The sequence below is a fragment of the Cenococcum geophilum genome (genome assembly GCF_001692895.1).
Source record: "Cenococcum geophilum 1.58 unplaced genomic scaffold K441scaffold_80, whole genome shotgun sequence".
Taxonomy (NCBI): domain Eukaryota; kingdom Fungi; phylum Ascomycota; class Dothideomycetes; order Gloniales; family Gloniaceae; genus Cenococcum; species Cenococcum geophilum.
In genome coordinates, this window is record NW_027137638.1 from 135,557 (window position 1) to 154,116 (window position 18,560).

At 40.9% G+C, this 18,560-nt stretch overlaps 1 protein-coding gene across 1 annotated transcript; it reads right to left on the reverse strand.

Moving 5' to 3' along the window:
• Window positions 1-3,179: 3,179 nt before the first annotated feature.
• K441DRAFT_622486 (isocitrate lyase) lies at window positions 3,180-6,071 on the reverse strand. Its single transcript, XM_067646008.1, has 7 exons — window positions 5,516-6,071; window positions 5,289-5,444; window positions 4,891-5,233; window positions 4,691-4,798; window positions 4,110-4,554; window positions 3,829-4,045; window positions 3,180-3,754 (listed from the first exon to the last, which is right to left on the reverse strand). Exons 1-7 carry the CDS (start codon window positions 5,720-5,722, stop codon window positions 3,614-3,616), a joined length of 1,617 nt encoding a protein of 538 aa, XP_067497240.1. The 5' UTR covers window positions 5,723-6,071; the 3' UTR covers window positions 3,180-3,613.
• Window positions 6,072-18,560: the final 12,489 nt, after the last annotated feature.

An 18,560-nucleotide genomic window follows, 5' to 3' on the forward strand; every position in this document is an offset into this window, starting at 1 on the left:
AGTTGTCAAGTCCCCCACTTTATCAAGATTCGTCCATTTTATAAGTATTGACGCCTCTTTTTATCAAGTGATTGGATGTATATATATAGGCACTACTTTATGAAGTGAGAGGTATACTTGATACATATTGGCCCCTCAAAGTCCGCCCGAATGTTACACTATCGCATGGATACGTCGTACATCACTCATAGATGAAACCTCGATTTTCGTGAAAAATCTACGTAGAGCATCCCTACCGTAGGATTGTACTACGTAGTGCCTTACTATATAGAGCTTCCCTATATAGAACTTCCTGCTTGTAGAGCTCTGCGCAACGCTTAGTCGGCAGAGGCTCTGTGCAAAGTATCGTCGATAGAGCTTAGGGCTTTGTCTAGAACTTCGTGTAGAAGTCATAAAAATAACGCGTAAACTTGGTAAAAATCTACCTGTCTTAGGGTGTGTTCGGTTGCAATCTAGCGCCGTTCGGTTCCAAATCGCCCCCAGATCAGAAATTTCGTGATCTGTGCTCCTTTTAGTGTTAACTAGTTAGTAATTAGTAGCGTCTACTACCGCGGCTCAGATGGAGCTAGGGCTTCAGATAAGACCCTTAGAGTTTGACGTGGCACAATGCGTGATTGATTTTGGTGAGCGATCCGAGTGACCACTGCCACCACCTCTATCACGACTTTGGTATAGATTGATCTACGAAGAAAATGAGGCTATCCCTTGCACAGATAGATACGTCCTATAGGATGTGCACCGTGCGCACCAATCAATAAGCTGCACGGTGCACATCCTCTCGGACGTATTTACAAGGGGCGTAACCATGAACGGGTCAAACGCCCCCCCTGCTAGTACTGTAAACAAAATAACCTAGCCCCCCTATGTCACTTTAGACTCGCTTATTTCTTCACCTGTACTAGCAGGGGGGGGGGTTCTACCCGTTCATGTTACCCTCTTGTATCTGTGCAAGGGATATATACACGGTGGATGACTAGGGACCCCGATCTAACCCTAAAATAGTAGTGATCAGCACCAGATCGACACTCGGTGATATTAAGAAGCCATGCCTTATGGCCATAGAGCATCTATGCCGTCTACCTCGTGCCTCTCTATATATCAGTATGCTGAGTACGAACGCTGCTTGGAAACAAGATTGTCGCGATCACGAAAGTTAAAGATTATGACATCATAGAGGGCACGCAGTTGCGATAGCAGTATCGCGATCGGGGTGCGTGGAGTCGAAGATTAATCTGATTTCTGAATCAGGAGCTTGGAGCTCCGAAGCAAATATATACTATAAATAGTGAGTCTTGGCATAAATATAGTGTTAAGGAGGTAGAGGTAAAGGTAGCAAATATCACCAATATTAAATTAAATTCTCCTCATTATCCTTATCGCCGTCGTTAATATTATCGCCTTAATTCCTTAATTAAGAATCGCCTTAATAGCGGCAAACTGTCACGGAGCCGCTAGACGCAGTATATAATGAGCACAATTGAATGGCTATTGATAGTGCTAATCTACAATGACAGGTGGAAAATCAAGACGCGATAAATATTTGTAGCTTGACAGCCATTAAGCGAGCCAATTAGACAACTTCAACCGCCGGTCAAAATCCCTTAAAGTTGCCAACAGGCAACCTCCATCGGTTGAGACGGTAGAAAACAGCAGAATGTGGCAGAATATGGCGGAAAACGGCAGAACGTGTATAAAGCGGTAGAATACGTAGAAAAGGGTGTTACGGGTGAGTCCCGCGACATAAACTCTACCTCTAATACCTCCTCCTTACCCTTATTCTCCTTATTATTATCTTTATCTTCCGTTATTAATTAAATTACTAATACCTCTGCCTGCGCCTTCTTATACGTAGTAACACGAAGCTTTAAGGCCTATAATAGCGATATTCTATCCAGCTAAGTGTTAAACAGACTCGTGTGTTGATTGATATCCCTTAACCCGCCAAAATTCGTCCACACGTTATCGATAAGGATTTACCAATCAAATCAATGCATTAAAATCGCCGTGCCCAGGAATATACAGCTAATGTTGAGAGGTTTGGAATCGGGCAACAGCCAAGACCCCAGGGGAGGCTTTTTTGAGACACGACTTAGTTAACCATTATACTAAGTCGGCTGAATAAGGCCTATATCATTGGAAGTACAATCGGAAGGTATAGTTAATAGTTCGTATTGATCAAAACCTATACAGCCTATACGCGTTGTTCTGATCCTGGCGTTCCGCACTGACCACTTGATTTGTGGACGTTGGCGGGTTAAGGGATAAGGCTATATGTATATAAGGAAGTAGACTAAGTCGGTGACCAAGTTAATAGTAAGACGGTAATAAGTATATCCGATTCAGGTCGACACTAAGGTTCTCCTTATACCTCATTAACGTCCTTACTATTAAATATACCCTTCTACGGAGGCTTATATAAGCAGTGAAGATATTTATTTGCCTTGATTATATCTATCCGTAACCGAGAACGAGGATCTTTAAGGAGGATTTTAGCGCTGCTAAACGGTCGTTCGTAATCACCTGTTATAAGTAGAATGGTGTCGAACAGGACGATCAAGGATGAGAACTCTGTTGATTGAAGCTGGCTCTAGAGCCTTGTTAAATACACGAATTGGGTGGGTCAAGACACCCCTGATCTGAGCTTGATATGGTAGTAATCGACGTCAGGCCGATAAATAGCGAGGATATTAAGGGCGAATTAAATAAGCTCAGGCTAAGTAGTAAGGCGATTATACTAGTATTATATGGCGTTAACTTGCTCGTCCTATTTAAGTAATATATAATTCGTGTTAATATAGTTATTGGAAGGATCAACCTCTTGTACTTCAGCGGCGACGTCGGCTTTATATGTGATCTTAAGGCGCTTGTGATTGCGAGTGGAAGTGTAAGTCTTATTCTTTGGCTTTAGTGGTGCGGGTTAAGGTAAGTGATCTGCTGCTAAGGACGATTAACACTTGCCTTTGCCTTTATATTTAATCTAAAGCTCCTTTACTGCCTACTCAACTGTAGATATTACGTGGACTTGTAGAAAATACTATGGTAGCTTAGTAAATGGGCTAAGTATGTAGAATAATTAAGTTATAAATACCGACTGCGGAGTATATGCCTAACAGATTAACTCTATTTAATTCTAAGATTTACTATAAAGAGAAAACCATCTATAGTAGGGATAGTAGGTCCTTAAATATATTCCTATACTTTTAGGAAATCTCTTTATACGTGTTATACGTATTATATAGTTCTACTGGGTTTATTATAGCCTATACTGCCCCTTATAGCTTATTTAGCTCTATCCTAAGTAGTCGTAATAAAGTCTATAATACTACCTCCCTCCTCTGCATAATAAGGATTGATGAGCCCAGAATACGGTGGCGTCAACCAAGAACTTGTCTTATTTACTCTACTCATGCAGAATGCCCAATATCCTACAGCAAAAGTCGCAACAAAATCTAATCGTCTCGCTACAAGCTTCCTTACATACGTATGATCCATTTTCGACAATTTCTCTCCCATGCGGTAGCCTCCCCAGCAACGTCGGGCTCTGCTTTCTCTAGCACTTTATCTTCAAGATTTTTTCTTCTCTACACAATCCGTCTCGAGATGTTTTAAGAACTTATTTGAACTGATCTTCCGTAACACCTTTGCCCATGGCGCTGGTGCTTGACACACCGCCGCTGACCATCTTCAGCATATTGTCGATATAATTCGCGCCCGACCATTTCTGATGCGTGACAACCTCGATTTTATTCTCCATCTACAATAAAACACAGCCACATCAGCAAGGTCGTTCCGTAGCAGGCTGTATTGGTATACGGATCGAGGACTTACCTCTGGCTCCTGGATGATCTCGCCATAGGCCCGCATGCCCTGCTTGGCGTAGGCCTTGGAGAAGGTATCGGCCATAAGCGCCGCCTGATGCAGGCCGGCGAGCGTGATGAACTGCCAGCAGTAACCAAGCGCGGCGAGGCGCTTGATGTAGGTTTCCTGCTCGTCGCGAGGCATGGCCGCTTTCCAGTTGAAGGAGGGAGAGAGGTTGTAGGCGAGTCTGCGGGTTGCTTGTTAGCCAAACTCGACTGGTGAGGGGAGGAAAGAAAGGGAAGATTCCGTACTTCTGCTCCGGCCACACCGCGTGCACGCCGTCCGCAAACTCCTTCGCCTGCGCGTAGTCTGGCAACTTGCTCTCCATCCAGATCAAGTCCGCATACGGCGCATACGCCACCGCGCGGTTGATCGCGCACTGGCAGCCGCCTTGGTACCGGTAGAACCCTTCACGCGTCCTCGCTGCCCCCCAGTCAAAGTAGACATCAACGCCGGTCAGTCCCTTAGCAATGGCATGTGCTTCGGCGTTGCTCTTGCCCTTGGATGCGGACAGGAATTCCTGGATCAGGCCCTGTTTATTGACATGTACGCTAGAGTTGATAGTGTCGATGACAGCTTCATGGAACAGTTTGAGGTTGGCTTGCTTGACCCAGGCATCTTCGATTGCTTGGAGCTCGTTGCCTGATTTTCCGGCTTGCTCGGCAGCGTGCATGAGTTCCGAAAGTGGCTGAAGAGCTGGGTTGGTGCTGCCTATGATATAGTGGCGGTCGATACGTTCATGAGTTCCGAAAGTGGCTGAAGAGCTGGGTTGGTGCTGCCTATGATATAGTGGCGGTCGATACGTTCATGAGTTCCGAAAGTGGCTGAAGAGCTGGGTTGGTGCTGCCTATGATATAGTGGTGGTCCCGGGGGTCAATAGTTGAGGTAATGAGAGTTGCGGCTTCGGAATCGGTTCGAGCGATGGCTAGAAGGTCAGTGCCTGTATCGAGCACGGGTCAGTATAACCATTCTAACTAAGACCCGCGGATAGAAGTAGGTCAGTGAAAAGAGACTAGAAAGTTCATATCTTACCCATAATATCTGCCTGTGCCCTGATAGCCACCAATCGGTTGATGTGCTCACTAATCGGCACAAGCACCTTTCCAGCCATATGTCCACACTTCTTCGTTCCTGGAGCCTGGTCCTCGATATGAATGCCCGCAGCGCCCTTCTCAATGAATAGTTTTGTGAGCTTCATAATGGCCGTCAAACCACCATGTCCAGTGTCCGCATCCGCAACAATGGGCCGGAGGAAGTCGGTGTTGACCACACTGGTGCGGTTGGCTTTGGGAGTAGTGAGGCGTTCTTCGCGCTGCTTGCGGTCGTGGAAGAGCTGGGCCATGAACAGGTGCTGAACTTTGTTTGGGACAGTGGTCTAAATATTGTTAGTATGGTCGCATGAGCACTCGATGATGGCTTGTGAAACTTACCATTGGGTAGTCTGCGAGATCCGGGCCTGGCTCATCTGTTGAAGAGGCTGTTGAAGAGCACTGCCAGCCCGAAACATACACGGTATCTAGATACTTGGCCATTTGGGTAACCATGACGGGGTCCAAACAGCCATATGTGAAGCTGGCTTCTTTATTCTATTCAAATATCAGAATCTCGATTCTCTTGGGGTGGGTATTACTTATAGCGAAGATTTCATATTATATACCTTGAACCTCTGCTCTACAGTCTTCCATAACTTCTTGGACATGTCATTGCTGGGATATGTGATTTTCAGATTCCCTCTCTTGGCTACAATCTGCTCTGCACTGAATGGCCGCTTGGTGTACCGCCACCTCGGATCAGCCCACCATTGTTTAACAGCCTCAACATCGTCCTGGTATCTCTGCTCCTCAGCGTCTAGGTATGAAGCCATTGTTTAAGTTAAGCAACTCTCCAAAATAAATTCTAGTCAACCTAGTAGTCCGTCAAAGAAGACGAGGAAAAAGGTGAAAGGGCGGGGAGGTAAAAATGCTCAGGTAGCGGGGTGATAGCGTAATGACAGCAGCCATGGGCATTATAAAAAAAGAGATGCTGCATTCCTCAGAGTCAGTTAGGTCAGTAAGCGTCGGGTCAGAGGCAGCTCGAGAGACTGCATCTTGCAACCATTGGGCTGAGGGGAGGTGCCGCTTGAAAGAACGAATAACCTCGTTGCAAAGCACGACCTGTAGCATAATAGCCCCTCGGTCCAAAGGCTCAAGTGTTGAGAAGGCCAGCGCTGCCTCTAGCCCTAGCTTAGGCTAAGAAGATGGGCTGGTTGTTTTTCACGTGTGGGCCATCATGACGTTGTGCCAATGTCTGGCCCAGACATCGTCCAGCGCTTTGGACGGGTGGATTGGCGATGAGGATGAAGAGTTCGCATGTGAAGATAAGGTCTCGTGCCCCTGGATATAACACAGTGTGGTTACCTCGATATAATTTTTGTTGCTTTTGTTGTTGTGGTCTGGCATGTGAAGCTGCAGTGCCCAGAGCCCCATTGGAATGGGGGGCCAACAGGGGATGACTGGCTCCTGGCTGCGTTTCCCCGAAACGTCTGAACCTCGGCTATCGCTTCGTCCTTTATCCATCGAACACCACAACATCAGAGCACTGCTTATATCCTACGTCACGCGCATGACTCATCTCCATCGTGCAGTAGAGCTGACATCGAGTTAAGTTCGCACTGATCTCATACCATCTGGAATAAATGCCGCAGCAAGAAATTACCCCTCTACCCGTGTTCTGGTGCTGTGCGCGTATACAGGAACCAATACACAATTGAACGCGATGAACGGCTTTAAAAAAAAATTGCAGATATGACAAGCTAACTGGTTGCGACTAACCAACTTGCTCCCAGGATAGCTACTGCCATGACTACCAACAGGAATGCTCTTTTCTTGTAGAATCTCACGGTTGAACGTTTTCGCCGATTCCATAGCCGACCGACTTCCGAAAAACGATGAAGCATCGTCTCTAATAGCCACAGGTCAATCTACATTATGTCTATTTGACATCAAGTTGACATGAGAATATTACAGTCCGCAGCACCATGATTGTTTCTTCTCAGCTCCAGCCCTTGACAAGCGCCCAAAAATATACTGCGCTCACCCGCATCAGTGTTGCAAGTTATCCTGCCATTTCCGTCAAGAATGAAATATCACACTCCTCAGATCGAGAAGTACGGTAAGAAATGGGGGGCTGTGTGCCGACAATCAATAACATCCTAAAAAGAACATCTGTAAAGACCATGACATCAATGACGCCGAATGCAATCCTCTGGGCGAGAAATAATTTGACGGCAATCCGCCCATAGTCCTATGCGCCATTACAGGAACTCTGTACGAATCGGCTGATGTTAGAGAATGACAAGATGGAATATCTTGAACCGAGGTGTTACGATTTTAAGACATGATTGGTATAATCGGGTAGGCAGGTGTAGTGGGTGGACAACGCGACCTTCACAAAAGCGCCTAGCGCATTCGATCAAAAATATTACCAAGATTTATGTTCCATGTTTCGGAAGTCTTGGGAATTAAAGCTGGTAGGAGTTCCAGATACGAGATCCAAAGAGTGTGATTCTTTTGATTTGTAGTTACAATGTAGCGATCTTTTTGGAGTAGAGTGGGTTGCTAGCCTTGATAGGCAAGCGTTAGTCCTGTTTAGGAATGAGCTAAACTACAAAGTAATTTGGACTTGGAGTGGATTTGAGCTCAAATCCACTCCGCTCCAGTCTAAAAAGATCGCTGGAACCCATTTTATAGCCGCTTATATATGCCAGGAACACAAGGCCAATATCTAGAAGGCTAAGGCAGAGCTACCGACAAGAAAATTAGCGACTGAAAACCTACAAGTGATAATCATCGCTATGTGTCGGAATTGGGTCGATACGTCCTTGGTCGGGTAGATGTGTGAGCTGCTCTGTAACCACATTAGAAGAACAAGTTGTATCACTCCACCCCGGCACGCCTCAGCCTCCAACTAGGTGCCGAATAGTTCTAACAGCGGAAAGAGGTTATGGGTGTTAAATATTTTAAGAGGGATACTGGACAATTTTCAGCGGAGGGTTAAGTGCGAATAATGATTGGTATTTGGCATGCCGACATCTCTCTAATATCTCTCCAAACCCCTTCTAGGACAAGCCCTTATAATCTCCCTCTACCGCAAGGTAATAGCGATTAGGGGCCAACCGCAAGAAGGGGGGGGGCAATGTAAGGGATATTATTGCGGACACCTCGGGTTGCCCTTAGGACAACCCCTGGACGCCCCTTAGATGGTCGCCGGTTACGTACCAGAGGCACGTGCCCGTAGTATATAGTCTCTACAATCCCAGGGGCCTTACCTCCTTAAGGATTCGTCTCTCTTACCAATCTATCCTATTCCACAATCGTGTCCTTATAGCCCCCTGTTAACAAAGTCCCTATATATAAAGATAGTAAAATAAGTATAGCGGCCGTATATAAAGAGAAAAGAGAAATAGGATTAAATATGCAATAAACTGGAATCTAGGACCCTATATAGAAATTATAGATATAAAGCTTTATATAGTTTATAGAGCCCTAAAACACCTAAAATAATAAAAACTAAAAGAGAAATAAGCCTATATCTTTATAGATAGCTAAGTAGCTATTAAAAGATTATAGATTAATTCTTTTATAAGAGGATAAGAACTAGTCTTTAAAATTACGCAAAGTTGTTCCTATTTAGCCAGTAAGAATATCTCTATTAACTTCTATTAGGTTCCTAGCTACTTAGAAATCTACAGAAATAAAATAGTAGATAAGCTAGCTAAAAACAGCCTCTTTAGAAGAAAAATATAATTTTTTATAACTCCTTAATCTATAAAGGGAGAGTAGCAAGAGAAAAGACACTGGAATAGTAGAAAAATAACTGGCAGCAGAATAAAAATAGAGGAAAATACTATACTAAAACCTATAAAGGAAGCTATTCCTTTTCTCTTAAAGCTTCTAAGAATAGATATACTAAAAAGATATAGTTAGTATTCTTTCAGCTAAAATTAGAAAAAGGCTACTTTAAATCCTTCTCTAAAATAATAGGGAAGGATAAAAAGGCAGATGCTTTAGGGAATGTAATACTATATAAACCCCTAGGCATTCACTACTAGACTATAGTCTATATAACGTAATCCACCAGCAAGCGGCCTACCCCCACCAAGTGGCCCACTCCAAAAACCACCAAAAACCCAAAAATCGCTCTTTAATATCTTAACAATAGCTTAATAATAAATTATAAAAAATTATAATTAGACGTTTAAACTTACTTTAAGACCTTTATTAAAGTTTTAGAGTAATTAGTTTAGCTATTATTAATATATTAAGATTTATTAAGATTTAGCTCTTAAATTTAAGCTTAATCATTATATCTTAAGAACCACTTATTAAATTACTTTAAAACTTTAATAAAGGTCTTAAAATGGGTAGAAGAGTCTAATTTTAAATTTTTATAATTTATTATTAAACTGTTGTTAAGATATTAAAGAACGATTTTTGTGTTTTTTGGTGGTTTTTGGAGTGGGCCACTTGGTAGGGTGGGCCGCTTGCTGGTGGATTACGTTAGAGAGAAGAGAATATAGAAGTGACTAGGCTCTTCTCTTCCTCTAAAGAAGTTGTTTTATATAAGAAAAGGAAAAAAAGCGTTCTTTCTATTTCTAGATAAGACAAAAATAGCTATTAAAAAGTGGCTAATAGCAGCAGGATTACTAGAAGGAGGTAACTCCTACTAGGCTTCTAGTAGACAGATAATAGATATAAATTATAAAAGGAAAGGGATAGGTGTTACAATTTCGTATTTCTAATAATCTTTTCTACCGTTTTCTTATTACCTAATAGTTAATAGTAACTTGGTATTGTTTTTACTAAGGAGCTATAAACCCCTAGTATAGGGGTTTATAAACTCTTAGGACATAGTTACTAGTATATATTAAGCTGCCTAGGAAGGATTTTTATATATAAAGCTATAGCGCTATAGCCTAAAGGCTATATATATAGTATTATACATAGCATATATTAAGTAAAACCTAAATAGATGGTTATATAGCTATAAGGTATAGGCGACCTAGGGGTAACCTAAGGGTAACTCGCCTATAGGGTATGTGCGCTGCATATATTTAGGGAAAACTCTTCCTTACCTTGCGTATAGACTCCTCCTTTCTATTAAGGGTTTGTCTATCTATATAATATACCCTATTATTTTATTAATTAGACTCCCTATCTATATTCTTACCTTATAGTATAATATTACAGATATAAAAAAGAAAAGGCCTATTAGCTCTAGTTTACTATACTATAGTTTTAATATATAAGGTATATTGCCTAGGTATACAATAGGGAGTAGGTAAGCCGAGCATAAGTAATAGGGAGAGTCGATAGAAGAGGACGATATAATAAAGAGTATCTATATAAGTCTATTTATAAATCCTTTTTAGCTTAAGAATATATACTAAACTTCTAAATTGGCTATACCTAACTTATTTGCTTATATCTTTATAAAATAAGGTTTAAATTATTCTAGTACCTAACCTGTTAAAAACAACTCTATATATACGCAACCTAGTTTAATAGCGTAAGTAGCTTAGCTCTTTTATACCTTATCTTAAGTTTTATTTATATAAGGAACCCTTTAAGCTTTAAGTTTTCTTCTAAGAACTGTCTAATTAATGGTATCTTTATTTTTATCGTTCTAAAGTTATTAAGTTTTGCTTTTGTTGGTCACACAGGGTGACTCACCAATAACGACTACTCGAGTAGGGTTACAGTGATGTTGGTTGATAAAGCTTATTAATTGGAATAAGGAAGGGCGAGGAGCTTAAGGCTCCTCGCCACGCTAGTGCCGCGGCTACACATGACCACACGTAATATATTCCCGACACTGGCAACTCTTCTTTTATGGTTGCCATTTACATATAAAATACCGCTTAACTAGCGTAACAAATATTAATCCTCCTTACTTACTATTGCCATTGTAATATAAGTCTCGCTGTCCAAAAATTTGCCTCTTATAGCGGCTCATATAAATGCCTCCAAACCAAAGCTTATAAATTGCTATTTAGTGAAAATACTAAACTAAGGAGAAGAAGAGAAAGGAGAAAGAATCGTTTAGAAGTAGTAGGTGGACATCTTACGAAGGCCGCCAAGGCGCTAGTGGTAAGCGAGCCAATAGCGATTTTCCATCCCGGGGATGGAAAATCCTGATTGGCTGGTTGAAGTCAGGGTCTGTAGAATGTCGCAGGTAGCATACCCCAGTACCGTTATCTACCTTACTAAGTTCTATAAGAACCTTCTAGCAATTCTTCTTTTGTAGATATAGTGCAGCAGAAAGGCAGTAAGGTAATGGTTTAGCTGCAGGTGGAAGCAGCAAAAGTCTATTCGGGTGGTAGTACGGTACCAGCGGCGGTAGTGATAGTAGTCAAGTATAGAGCTTGTCTATCAGTCGGTCGGTTAATCGTAGGCGTATAGGCACGATTATTCGGTTGGTAGATCGCAGGCGTATCAACGCGATCAGTATCGTAATAGCAGGCATAGCGGCGCTATCGGTTTGTCGATGGTATGTGGCAGTACGGTGCCAGTACAGGGTCGGTTCCGTAGGCAGATCGGCACAGAATCGTAGATACTGGCAGTTCTTTCTTTTATGGATTGCCTGCGTGACTATGTCGTTCCAACCGCTCCCCCCCCCCCTACATCACTCTCTCTTCACGGTACCCTCCATGAGAACTTCCTGTCTGGATCACGCTGGTAGCCACCTCTGTAGCTACCTTGGGAACTACAGGAGTCTTAGAATCTTTGTGGAGGAATAGATAACTATTGCTACTAATTAAAGATACTGTTCGCAGATCTAGGTTGTTGTGGAGGTTGTTGCGGAGGTTCTTATCGTCCGACTTAACCGGGGGGTCGGGAACCTTGTCCATCGTTATATGGTGGTCCAGGCAGGTTCAGGATTTAATGTTAATACTGGCGCTGCTCTATGTCTAACAGTTGCTGCGGATATTGCTGCGGATATTGCTGCAGAGATTGCTGCGGAGGTTCTTGCGGAGGTTGCTGGCGGGTTAGGGTATCGTTTACAGATCTGGCTTGTTGTGTCGGTTGTCCAGGCGCGGTAGGGGTCAGAGGAGACGTCTTGGCGCTTGAGTTGAACGGAGCTTGCGCGGACGGAGCTTGTGCAGACGGAGCTTGTGTGGGCGGAGCTTGTATAGGCGGGGCTTGTGTGGACGGAGCTTGTACGGACCAGTATTGTCGATGATGAATGAATGAATAAATAGGCCAAATATCATATTCAATTCATAAGCCAATCAAAATATCGCGATATGAATGAATAATTGCGATATCTTAGATACAGGTAATATCGCCGGTCTTGGCATAGTGTAGTACTAAATTAATATAGCCGACGTCTCCCTAGAGGCCTCTACCCCCCCCCTAACGTTTATTAGTAGATCTCTCCTCCAGCCCTATATAATTCCTCCTCTTACCTACGACTTTAAGCACTCCAATTACTTAATATTCACTAGCCTAAGCTTTATCCGTTGCTAGCTAATTGTCCTTTGGGCTCCTAAAAATATTCGCTCTGGTTTAGTTAACATAGGTAGTATAGATAGGATATCTATCGCCATACAGTGGAGCACTGGATAGTTAATTTAATTACTCAGATTAAGCCACTAATTAAGGGCAGTAGTACTAACAGGAAGATTAGTAGGAGAGGCGTTAATAAAGTGTTTAAATTTATCCTTAATTGTATTAAGGATTGACTGCTTCTTATTCCAAAGATTATACTTATTAGGCTCCTAATCGCAAGCAATAGCTTCCTCCTCTTCTGCCCTACTCGTATACTTACCCTTATACTTATTTACCTAAAGCTTTTAGGCTGCATTAACTACTGGCTTCCTCCAGGTGGCTTTCTAGTTGCAATTAATATAGGCCTTCCTCTGGTAAGGAGCTAATAGCAGGGCTACGCCGTATGCAGCAACTTCGTCGGTCTTAAGGTAGTATTTATTAAAGGCGTGCTAGCTGGTTTGGATGCAGTTATAGAGCTTTAGGTTAGTCGCGTACTTATATAGAGCTAATTTAAAGTGCTCTACTATAAAATCCATTGTATAAAGCACCTGGTTAAGAGTGGCCTTATTACCTTCTGTCTCCTTTATAACTCTCTAAAAGGGCTATAGAAAGTCTCTAATATTTTCAAAAGCTCTCTAATCGGTGGCGTTAAGGATATCTTCCTTATTAAACTCCTTAATATACTGCTCTTAATATTTTATAATTACGTCTTTTAATTTAAGAGCCACTAAGATTATATTATACCACGAGTTTTACCGCGTGTTATTATCTATAGGAATAGCTTAAAGAGCGGTTGCGATAAAGTAGTTATAGTGGGCGTTAGAGCTTTAAATATATATAACGACGTTATATACCTTTTCTAGAGGACTAATCTCGCGATAAGTAAACTTGCTAGCCTTCCCTTTTTTAAACCTTTTAGTAAGGAGCTCCTTAATCTGATTGTCTTTAAGATCTAACTCTGCTTTAAGCTTCTCGCGAGCCTCCTTAAAGGCAGCGTTAACGGCTTCCTTATCCTCTAAGAAGAAGAAAGCTTGTGCGGCTATATTAAGTATATGCCCGTGGCAGCGAATACGGTGTTGCTGTGGATCGTATTAAGCTTTTATTTTTGCCTCCTAAAGCCTCTTAGATAGCCCTTAAAGAAGTCTATTATTACTGCCGTGATTATCGCCTATATAGTATCCAACTTTATTAAGTATTTGGTAGTCCTTAAGGACTTACTAGAGGACTTTTACTTGCTTATCGCCGCCGTATTTGCTAGGGAGAAAAGGTAGGATAAGTAGAGCCTTCTAAAGTACGCCAGTATCGTTAATAAAGTAACTATAGATTGTAATAAAAGACTTTTAATTGGGCGAAGACTAGGCGTTAAGTAAGAGGTATATTAGGGTAAGAGAGTGACGTAGCTTTTGCTTAAGAACTTCCTTATTAAGGATATAGGATTCCTTAATTATTATAGGTACCGTAGTATGGGAATCTATTAGAGCTTCCTCGCAGGTATAATTTACTATAAGAAGTAGCGCTCGAAGCTTTAGCCATGTTACTGCGTTATATAGTAGATTTTAAACCACAATTAGCTGTATAAAAGCGTCGCGTATAAGAGCTAAATTAACGCTCTCTCTTAGTATAGTTTCCTTCTGCCTTTTAAGCTTCTGCGTATAAAGCTCTCCCTACTTATAGAATAGGCCCTAAAGACTCTGCTTTATAGCCCGCTTAATAACTAAGTCCTCCTCCTTAATAACTACGCCGTGGGCGTTAAATAGATAAGAGCGTATATTTATGGTAGATACATCGCGCTAAAATATACATTGCCCACAGTACCAATATCATCTTCCTTTACTATTTATAAGCGGCTTACTACTAATAGGCTTACGCGCGAGAGCCCATGTATTTACAGCCCTAACTCTCCGTTTTTTATAGGCCTGTTTAAAGGATTGGGGGGAGGATTTAGTAGGTGTATTAGTAGAGGATAACGCGTTAGATTCTTTGTTAGGATTCTCGTCTTTAAAAAGCTCGCTTTTAATCTTAGATAATTCTAACTGGGCGTTAGAATTACTATTAGAGTTAATAATAATGGATTGCGAGGGAGAGGGAGGCATAGTACTAGATTGTAGGTAGTATTTAGGGGAGAGTGGTTAAATATATTACAGAAAAGAAGCATCTATGGGCGAGTCTAAAAAATTTGACTCTTATATATATATTAGAACGTATAGTGTAAAATTAGTCCTATATTTACACCTTAATACACCATAAAAGCTTCCTACTACACCACAAGAGCTTCAAGTCTCTATATATATTTATAATTTTATGAATATTCATTCATAAGGGCTATCAAAATATTCAATTATTATCACTCCTTATGAATGAATATATCGTTATAAGGCAATGAATAAAAATATCATCGACAATACTGGTACGGACGGAGCTTGCGCTAGTGTAGCTTGTGGCTGTCCGTTATTAGAATTCCCTCGAGAGTTAAACTTCTTTATAGCGCGTATTTGGTGCTCAATCTTAATCTCTTATGGAGTCCATTTGTGCTCTTCTTCTGCGTTAAGGACTTGCTCCTAAATATTGTCTCTAATAGTGCCCCCATTTATAGGTATAAACACTTTATTCTCCCGCAGGAAGTTACGGAAGTCTCGTATAATATCCTTCTTTATAGGAGTCCATGTTTCCTTTATCCATCTAATAAAGTCCTCCCTTATACAGTACTATAGCATAGTATCGTTATATTCGCTGTCTTTATAGTATGCCATACGGTATAATAAGAATCCGTTTAGGTCCTGTTGCTTAGCGTTTATAAAGTCGATTATATCGGTATTCCATATTTCCGGGTTAATGTCCTTCTCGTACTTCTTTAGATAGGTTAACGCTATAGTAGGTGCAGAATTAACGGGGTGTCGTACGTCGAAGGTAGGTAGGATTTTCGGTTTTGTAGGATCTCGTAGGTTTACTATTAAGAGGTAGGCAATTTGAGATATTGTTCGACGCGTTTTAGACGTCGTTTAACGCGTTTCGGATGTTAACTTGGGACCGTAGGTTTAGTAACACTTCTGACCTAAAGTACTTAACTAAATCTTCGTAAACGCGGTTATTCTATATAATGGACGTAACTTAGTATCTCCTAGTACTTAGTAACACTTCTATTACTAGTTTTCCGTAAGTCTAAGGTAGCATAGTATCGCCGGAATCCATTCCATATAAGCGCATATAGCACCCCTATATAAGACTGTCTCTTCTGTTCAAAAACCTAGCTGCTCTATAGTTAACTGTGTATTCAACTACTAATTAGTATTAGTTATATAGGGTGACTTACTAATAACGACTACTCGAGTAGGGTTATAGTGATGTTGGTTGATAAAGCTTATTGATTAGAATGAGGAAGGGCGAGGAGCTTAAGGCTCCTCGCCACACTAGTGCCGCGGCTATACATAACTACACGTAATATATTCCCGACAGCTTTAAAGCCTACCTAGTTAATATTAATACGACCTATTACTTTTCTAAGTCTATCTATTATAACTATTTATAAGTTGCCACTTTTTATTATACTTATATCCCTCTAAGACCTAGAGTTTAACCCCCTAAGTATCGTTATAGATGCTATCTTAGGTAGTATCTTATTAACTATCGTTTTACTATAACTTTAGTAGTAAATATATAACGAAGCCTTATAGTAGATACTATGGTAGACTTATTAATAGGCTAAGTATATACGTAAATACAATAATAAAAATCTAACTGTGGAGTAGGTACCTAATAGATTAACTTTAATTAATTCTAAGATTTATTATAAAGAGAGAACTATCTAAGGTAGGGACTATAGTCCTTTAAATATATAACCTAACTCTTAAGAAACTTAATTAGTATATTGGTATATTTAGTCTGTTAGTATATAGTATATTAATACGTTAAGTACGTTAAGTATATAAGCTCTATAATCCGTTATATAATATAGCTAGCTCTTATCCTTTTGTTTAATCGGTTCTAACGCCTTTTACGCTATTATAACTAGTCTGTCCGTCTCCTTTCTAAGTAGCTGTACTTCTACTAATATAATGTCCGTAATATATATAGCCCTACTAGTTCTATCGTGGCCTGTACTACGTCTTATAGCTGATTTAGTTTACTAATAGGTATCCGTAATACTTTTAGTATAAGGTCTGTAATATCTATAAAGGCCTATTATAGGCTTTTTATTTATTTGGTAAAATATAGCGTATAGGTTAATTATAGGTATAGGGGCTTATAAGTTATTTTATATACTAGGCGGGGCGGTATAAGGTATAGGTTTAACGTACTATAGTATTATGGAGTGGGTGTAAGCGATAATAATATATACCGAAGTGGGTGTTAGCAACTCAGTCAATCGAGGCACGAGCACGGCAAGAGGGACGCGCAAGCCTGTACGATTGGTAGTCTATAAACGAGGATCCAAAGCTAGAGAAAAGAAGGAGAGGAATAGCAACGCCGCTTGATGTTTTATGTAGTCCTTAAGTCACGTAACTCGCGTCTACCATAATCCACGCCTGCTAAGATCCACCGTTATCCACCGTTTTCCACTAGCGCCGTAATATTACCCCCCCCTCCGAAAAAGCCTGCCCTCAGGCTTTGTCGCTAAAAGTCTTGGCAAGAGGATCTGACTAATTAGATAACTTTAACCGCCGGTCGAAGTTCCTGGACATCTTAACACCTTACGTAACTAAGAAATTTCTAGGGCGTTCTTATCCTTATGTTCTTCTAGTAGCTTATCGTCTTTATTATACTAGCATTCTATCCACTTATCTAGGTACTTTGGCGGTCTAGGTTTGTTGGGGTAACGGCTATAGAACTCCTAAAGCTTATGGGGACTACCTATAAAGTTCTATATAGGGTATTAAGTAGGGTCTAGGTTATATCCTTTCCAACTAACACGATACTTTAACGTTCCCTTTATAAGTTTATAGGCTAGTATTTCTTTAATTTCCTATTTATTATCGCCATTAACTTAAATTGGCAGGGGAGGTTCATTCTTTTATCCGGGCAGTAGGTTATTTGCAGCTTTCTATAGCTTATCTAGTAAGAAGATAGGGTGAACTTTAATTAAGTCTGGGAGCTTAACCTTATACAAGTTGCCTACTTTGTTAAGAATCTTATACGGTCCTGCTATCTTATAGTCTAGCTTACGGCTAGGCCGTTCTATCTTCTAGTTCTTTGTTATAACCTAGACCATATCGCCTGCAGTAAAGTCAGGCTCGCGCCTATGCTTATTTACCTACTGTTCTATTAATTTCTAGGCCTTTTCTAGGTTTATATGGGCTACTTTCCAGGCTTCTTCTAAGCGCTTAGCGTACTGCTAGGCTTCCTTATAAGATAGTTTTTCGCGTATAGTCTGGGGCCCTTTTGGTCTTTCCTAGTTAAAGCTTATATGGGGTAGGTAACCTATTTCTAGTTAAATAGGGGCAAATCCGGTAGAGTTGTAGGGTAGGGTTGCTTGGGCGTAGTTTACTAAGGGTAACAGTTTAGCCTAGTTATCTTAGAAGTAGTTAATAAAAGGCCGGAGTCTCTAGTCTAAGTATTGATTTACAATCTTCGTTTAACCGTTTGTCTGGGGGTAATATACTATAGAAAGCTTTAGCTTAATGCCTAGGATCTAGGTAAACTTATTCTAAAAGGCTAATATAAACTACGGCCTATAGTTAGATATAATAGTGTCTGGTAGTCCGTAAATTCGGTAGATATAGTAGATATATAGTCGGGCCGCCTCTTTAGCATTAATATTTTTATAATAGGGAATTAAGAATAGGCGCTTGCCGAAACAGTCAACTAGGATTATAACTATATTATATCCGTTACGGTCTAAAGGTAGCTTATAAAAGTCTATAGAGATATATTGCTAGGGGCGGTCGGGTATTAGGAGGGGTTTTAATAGTCCTGGGGTCTTATCTTATGGAATTGTAGACCTACAGTAGTTGTTACAGTTCCGTATATAGCGGTTGATATCTATAACTATTCTGGGCTAGTAGTAGTAGTTGCCAATAATCCTACGGGTCTTATTCTTTTTAGGGTGGGCTGTAGAGACCTAGGCATGTGCTTTAGTAATAAGCTAAGTCCGTAAGTTCTGTTCCTTTACCACTACTAGCCGTTCCTAATGCTTAAGTAATCTATTTTTAAGGGACTATAGGCTAGTAACGTTCTTTA

Bases quoted from the DNA above. Each gene is read 5' to 3' on its own strand.
- K441DRAFT_622486 (XM_067646008.1), bottom strand. From the start codon at position 5,722: ATGGCTTCATACCTAGACGCTGAGGAGCAGAGATACCAGGACGATGTT. The intron at 4,799-4,890 runs GTAAGATATGAA...TGCTCGATACAG, and splicing joins GGCACAGGCAGATATTATGG to GCACTGACCTTCTAGCCATC. The intron at 4,555-4,690 runs CTCTTCAGCCAC...GCACCAACCCAG, and splicing joins CATAGGCAGCACCAACCCAG to CTCTTCAGCCACTTTCGGAA.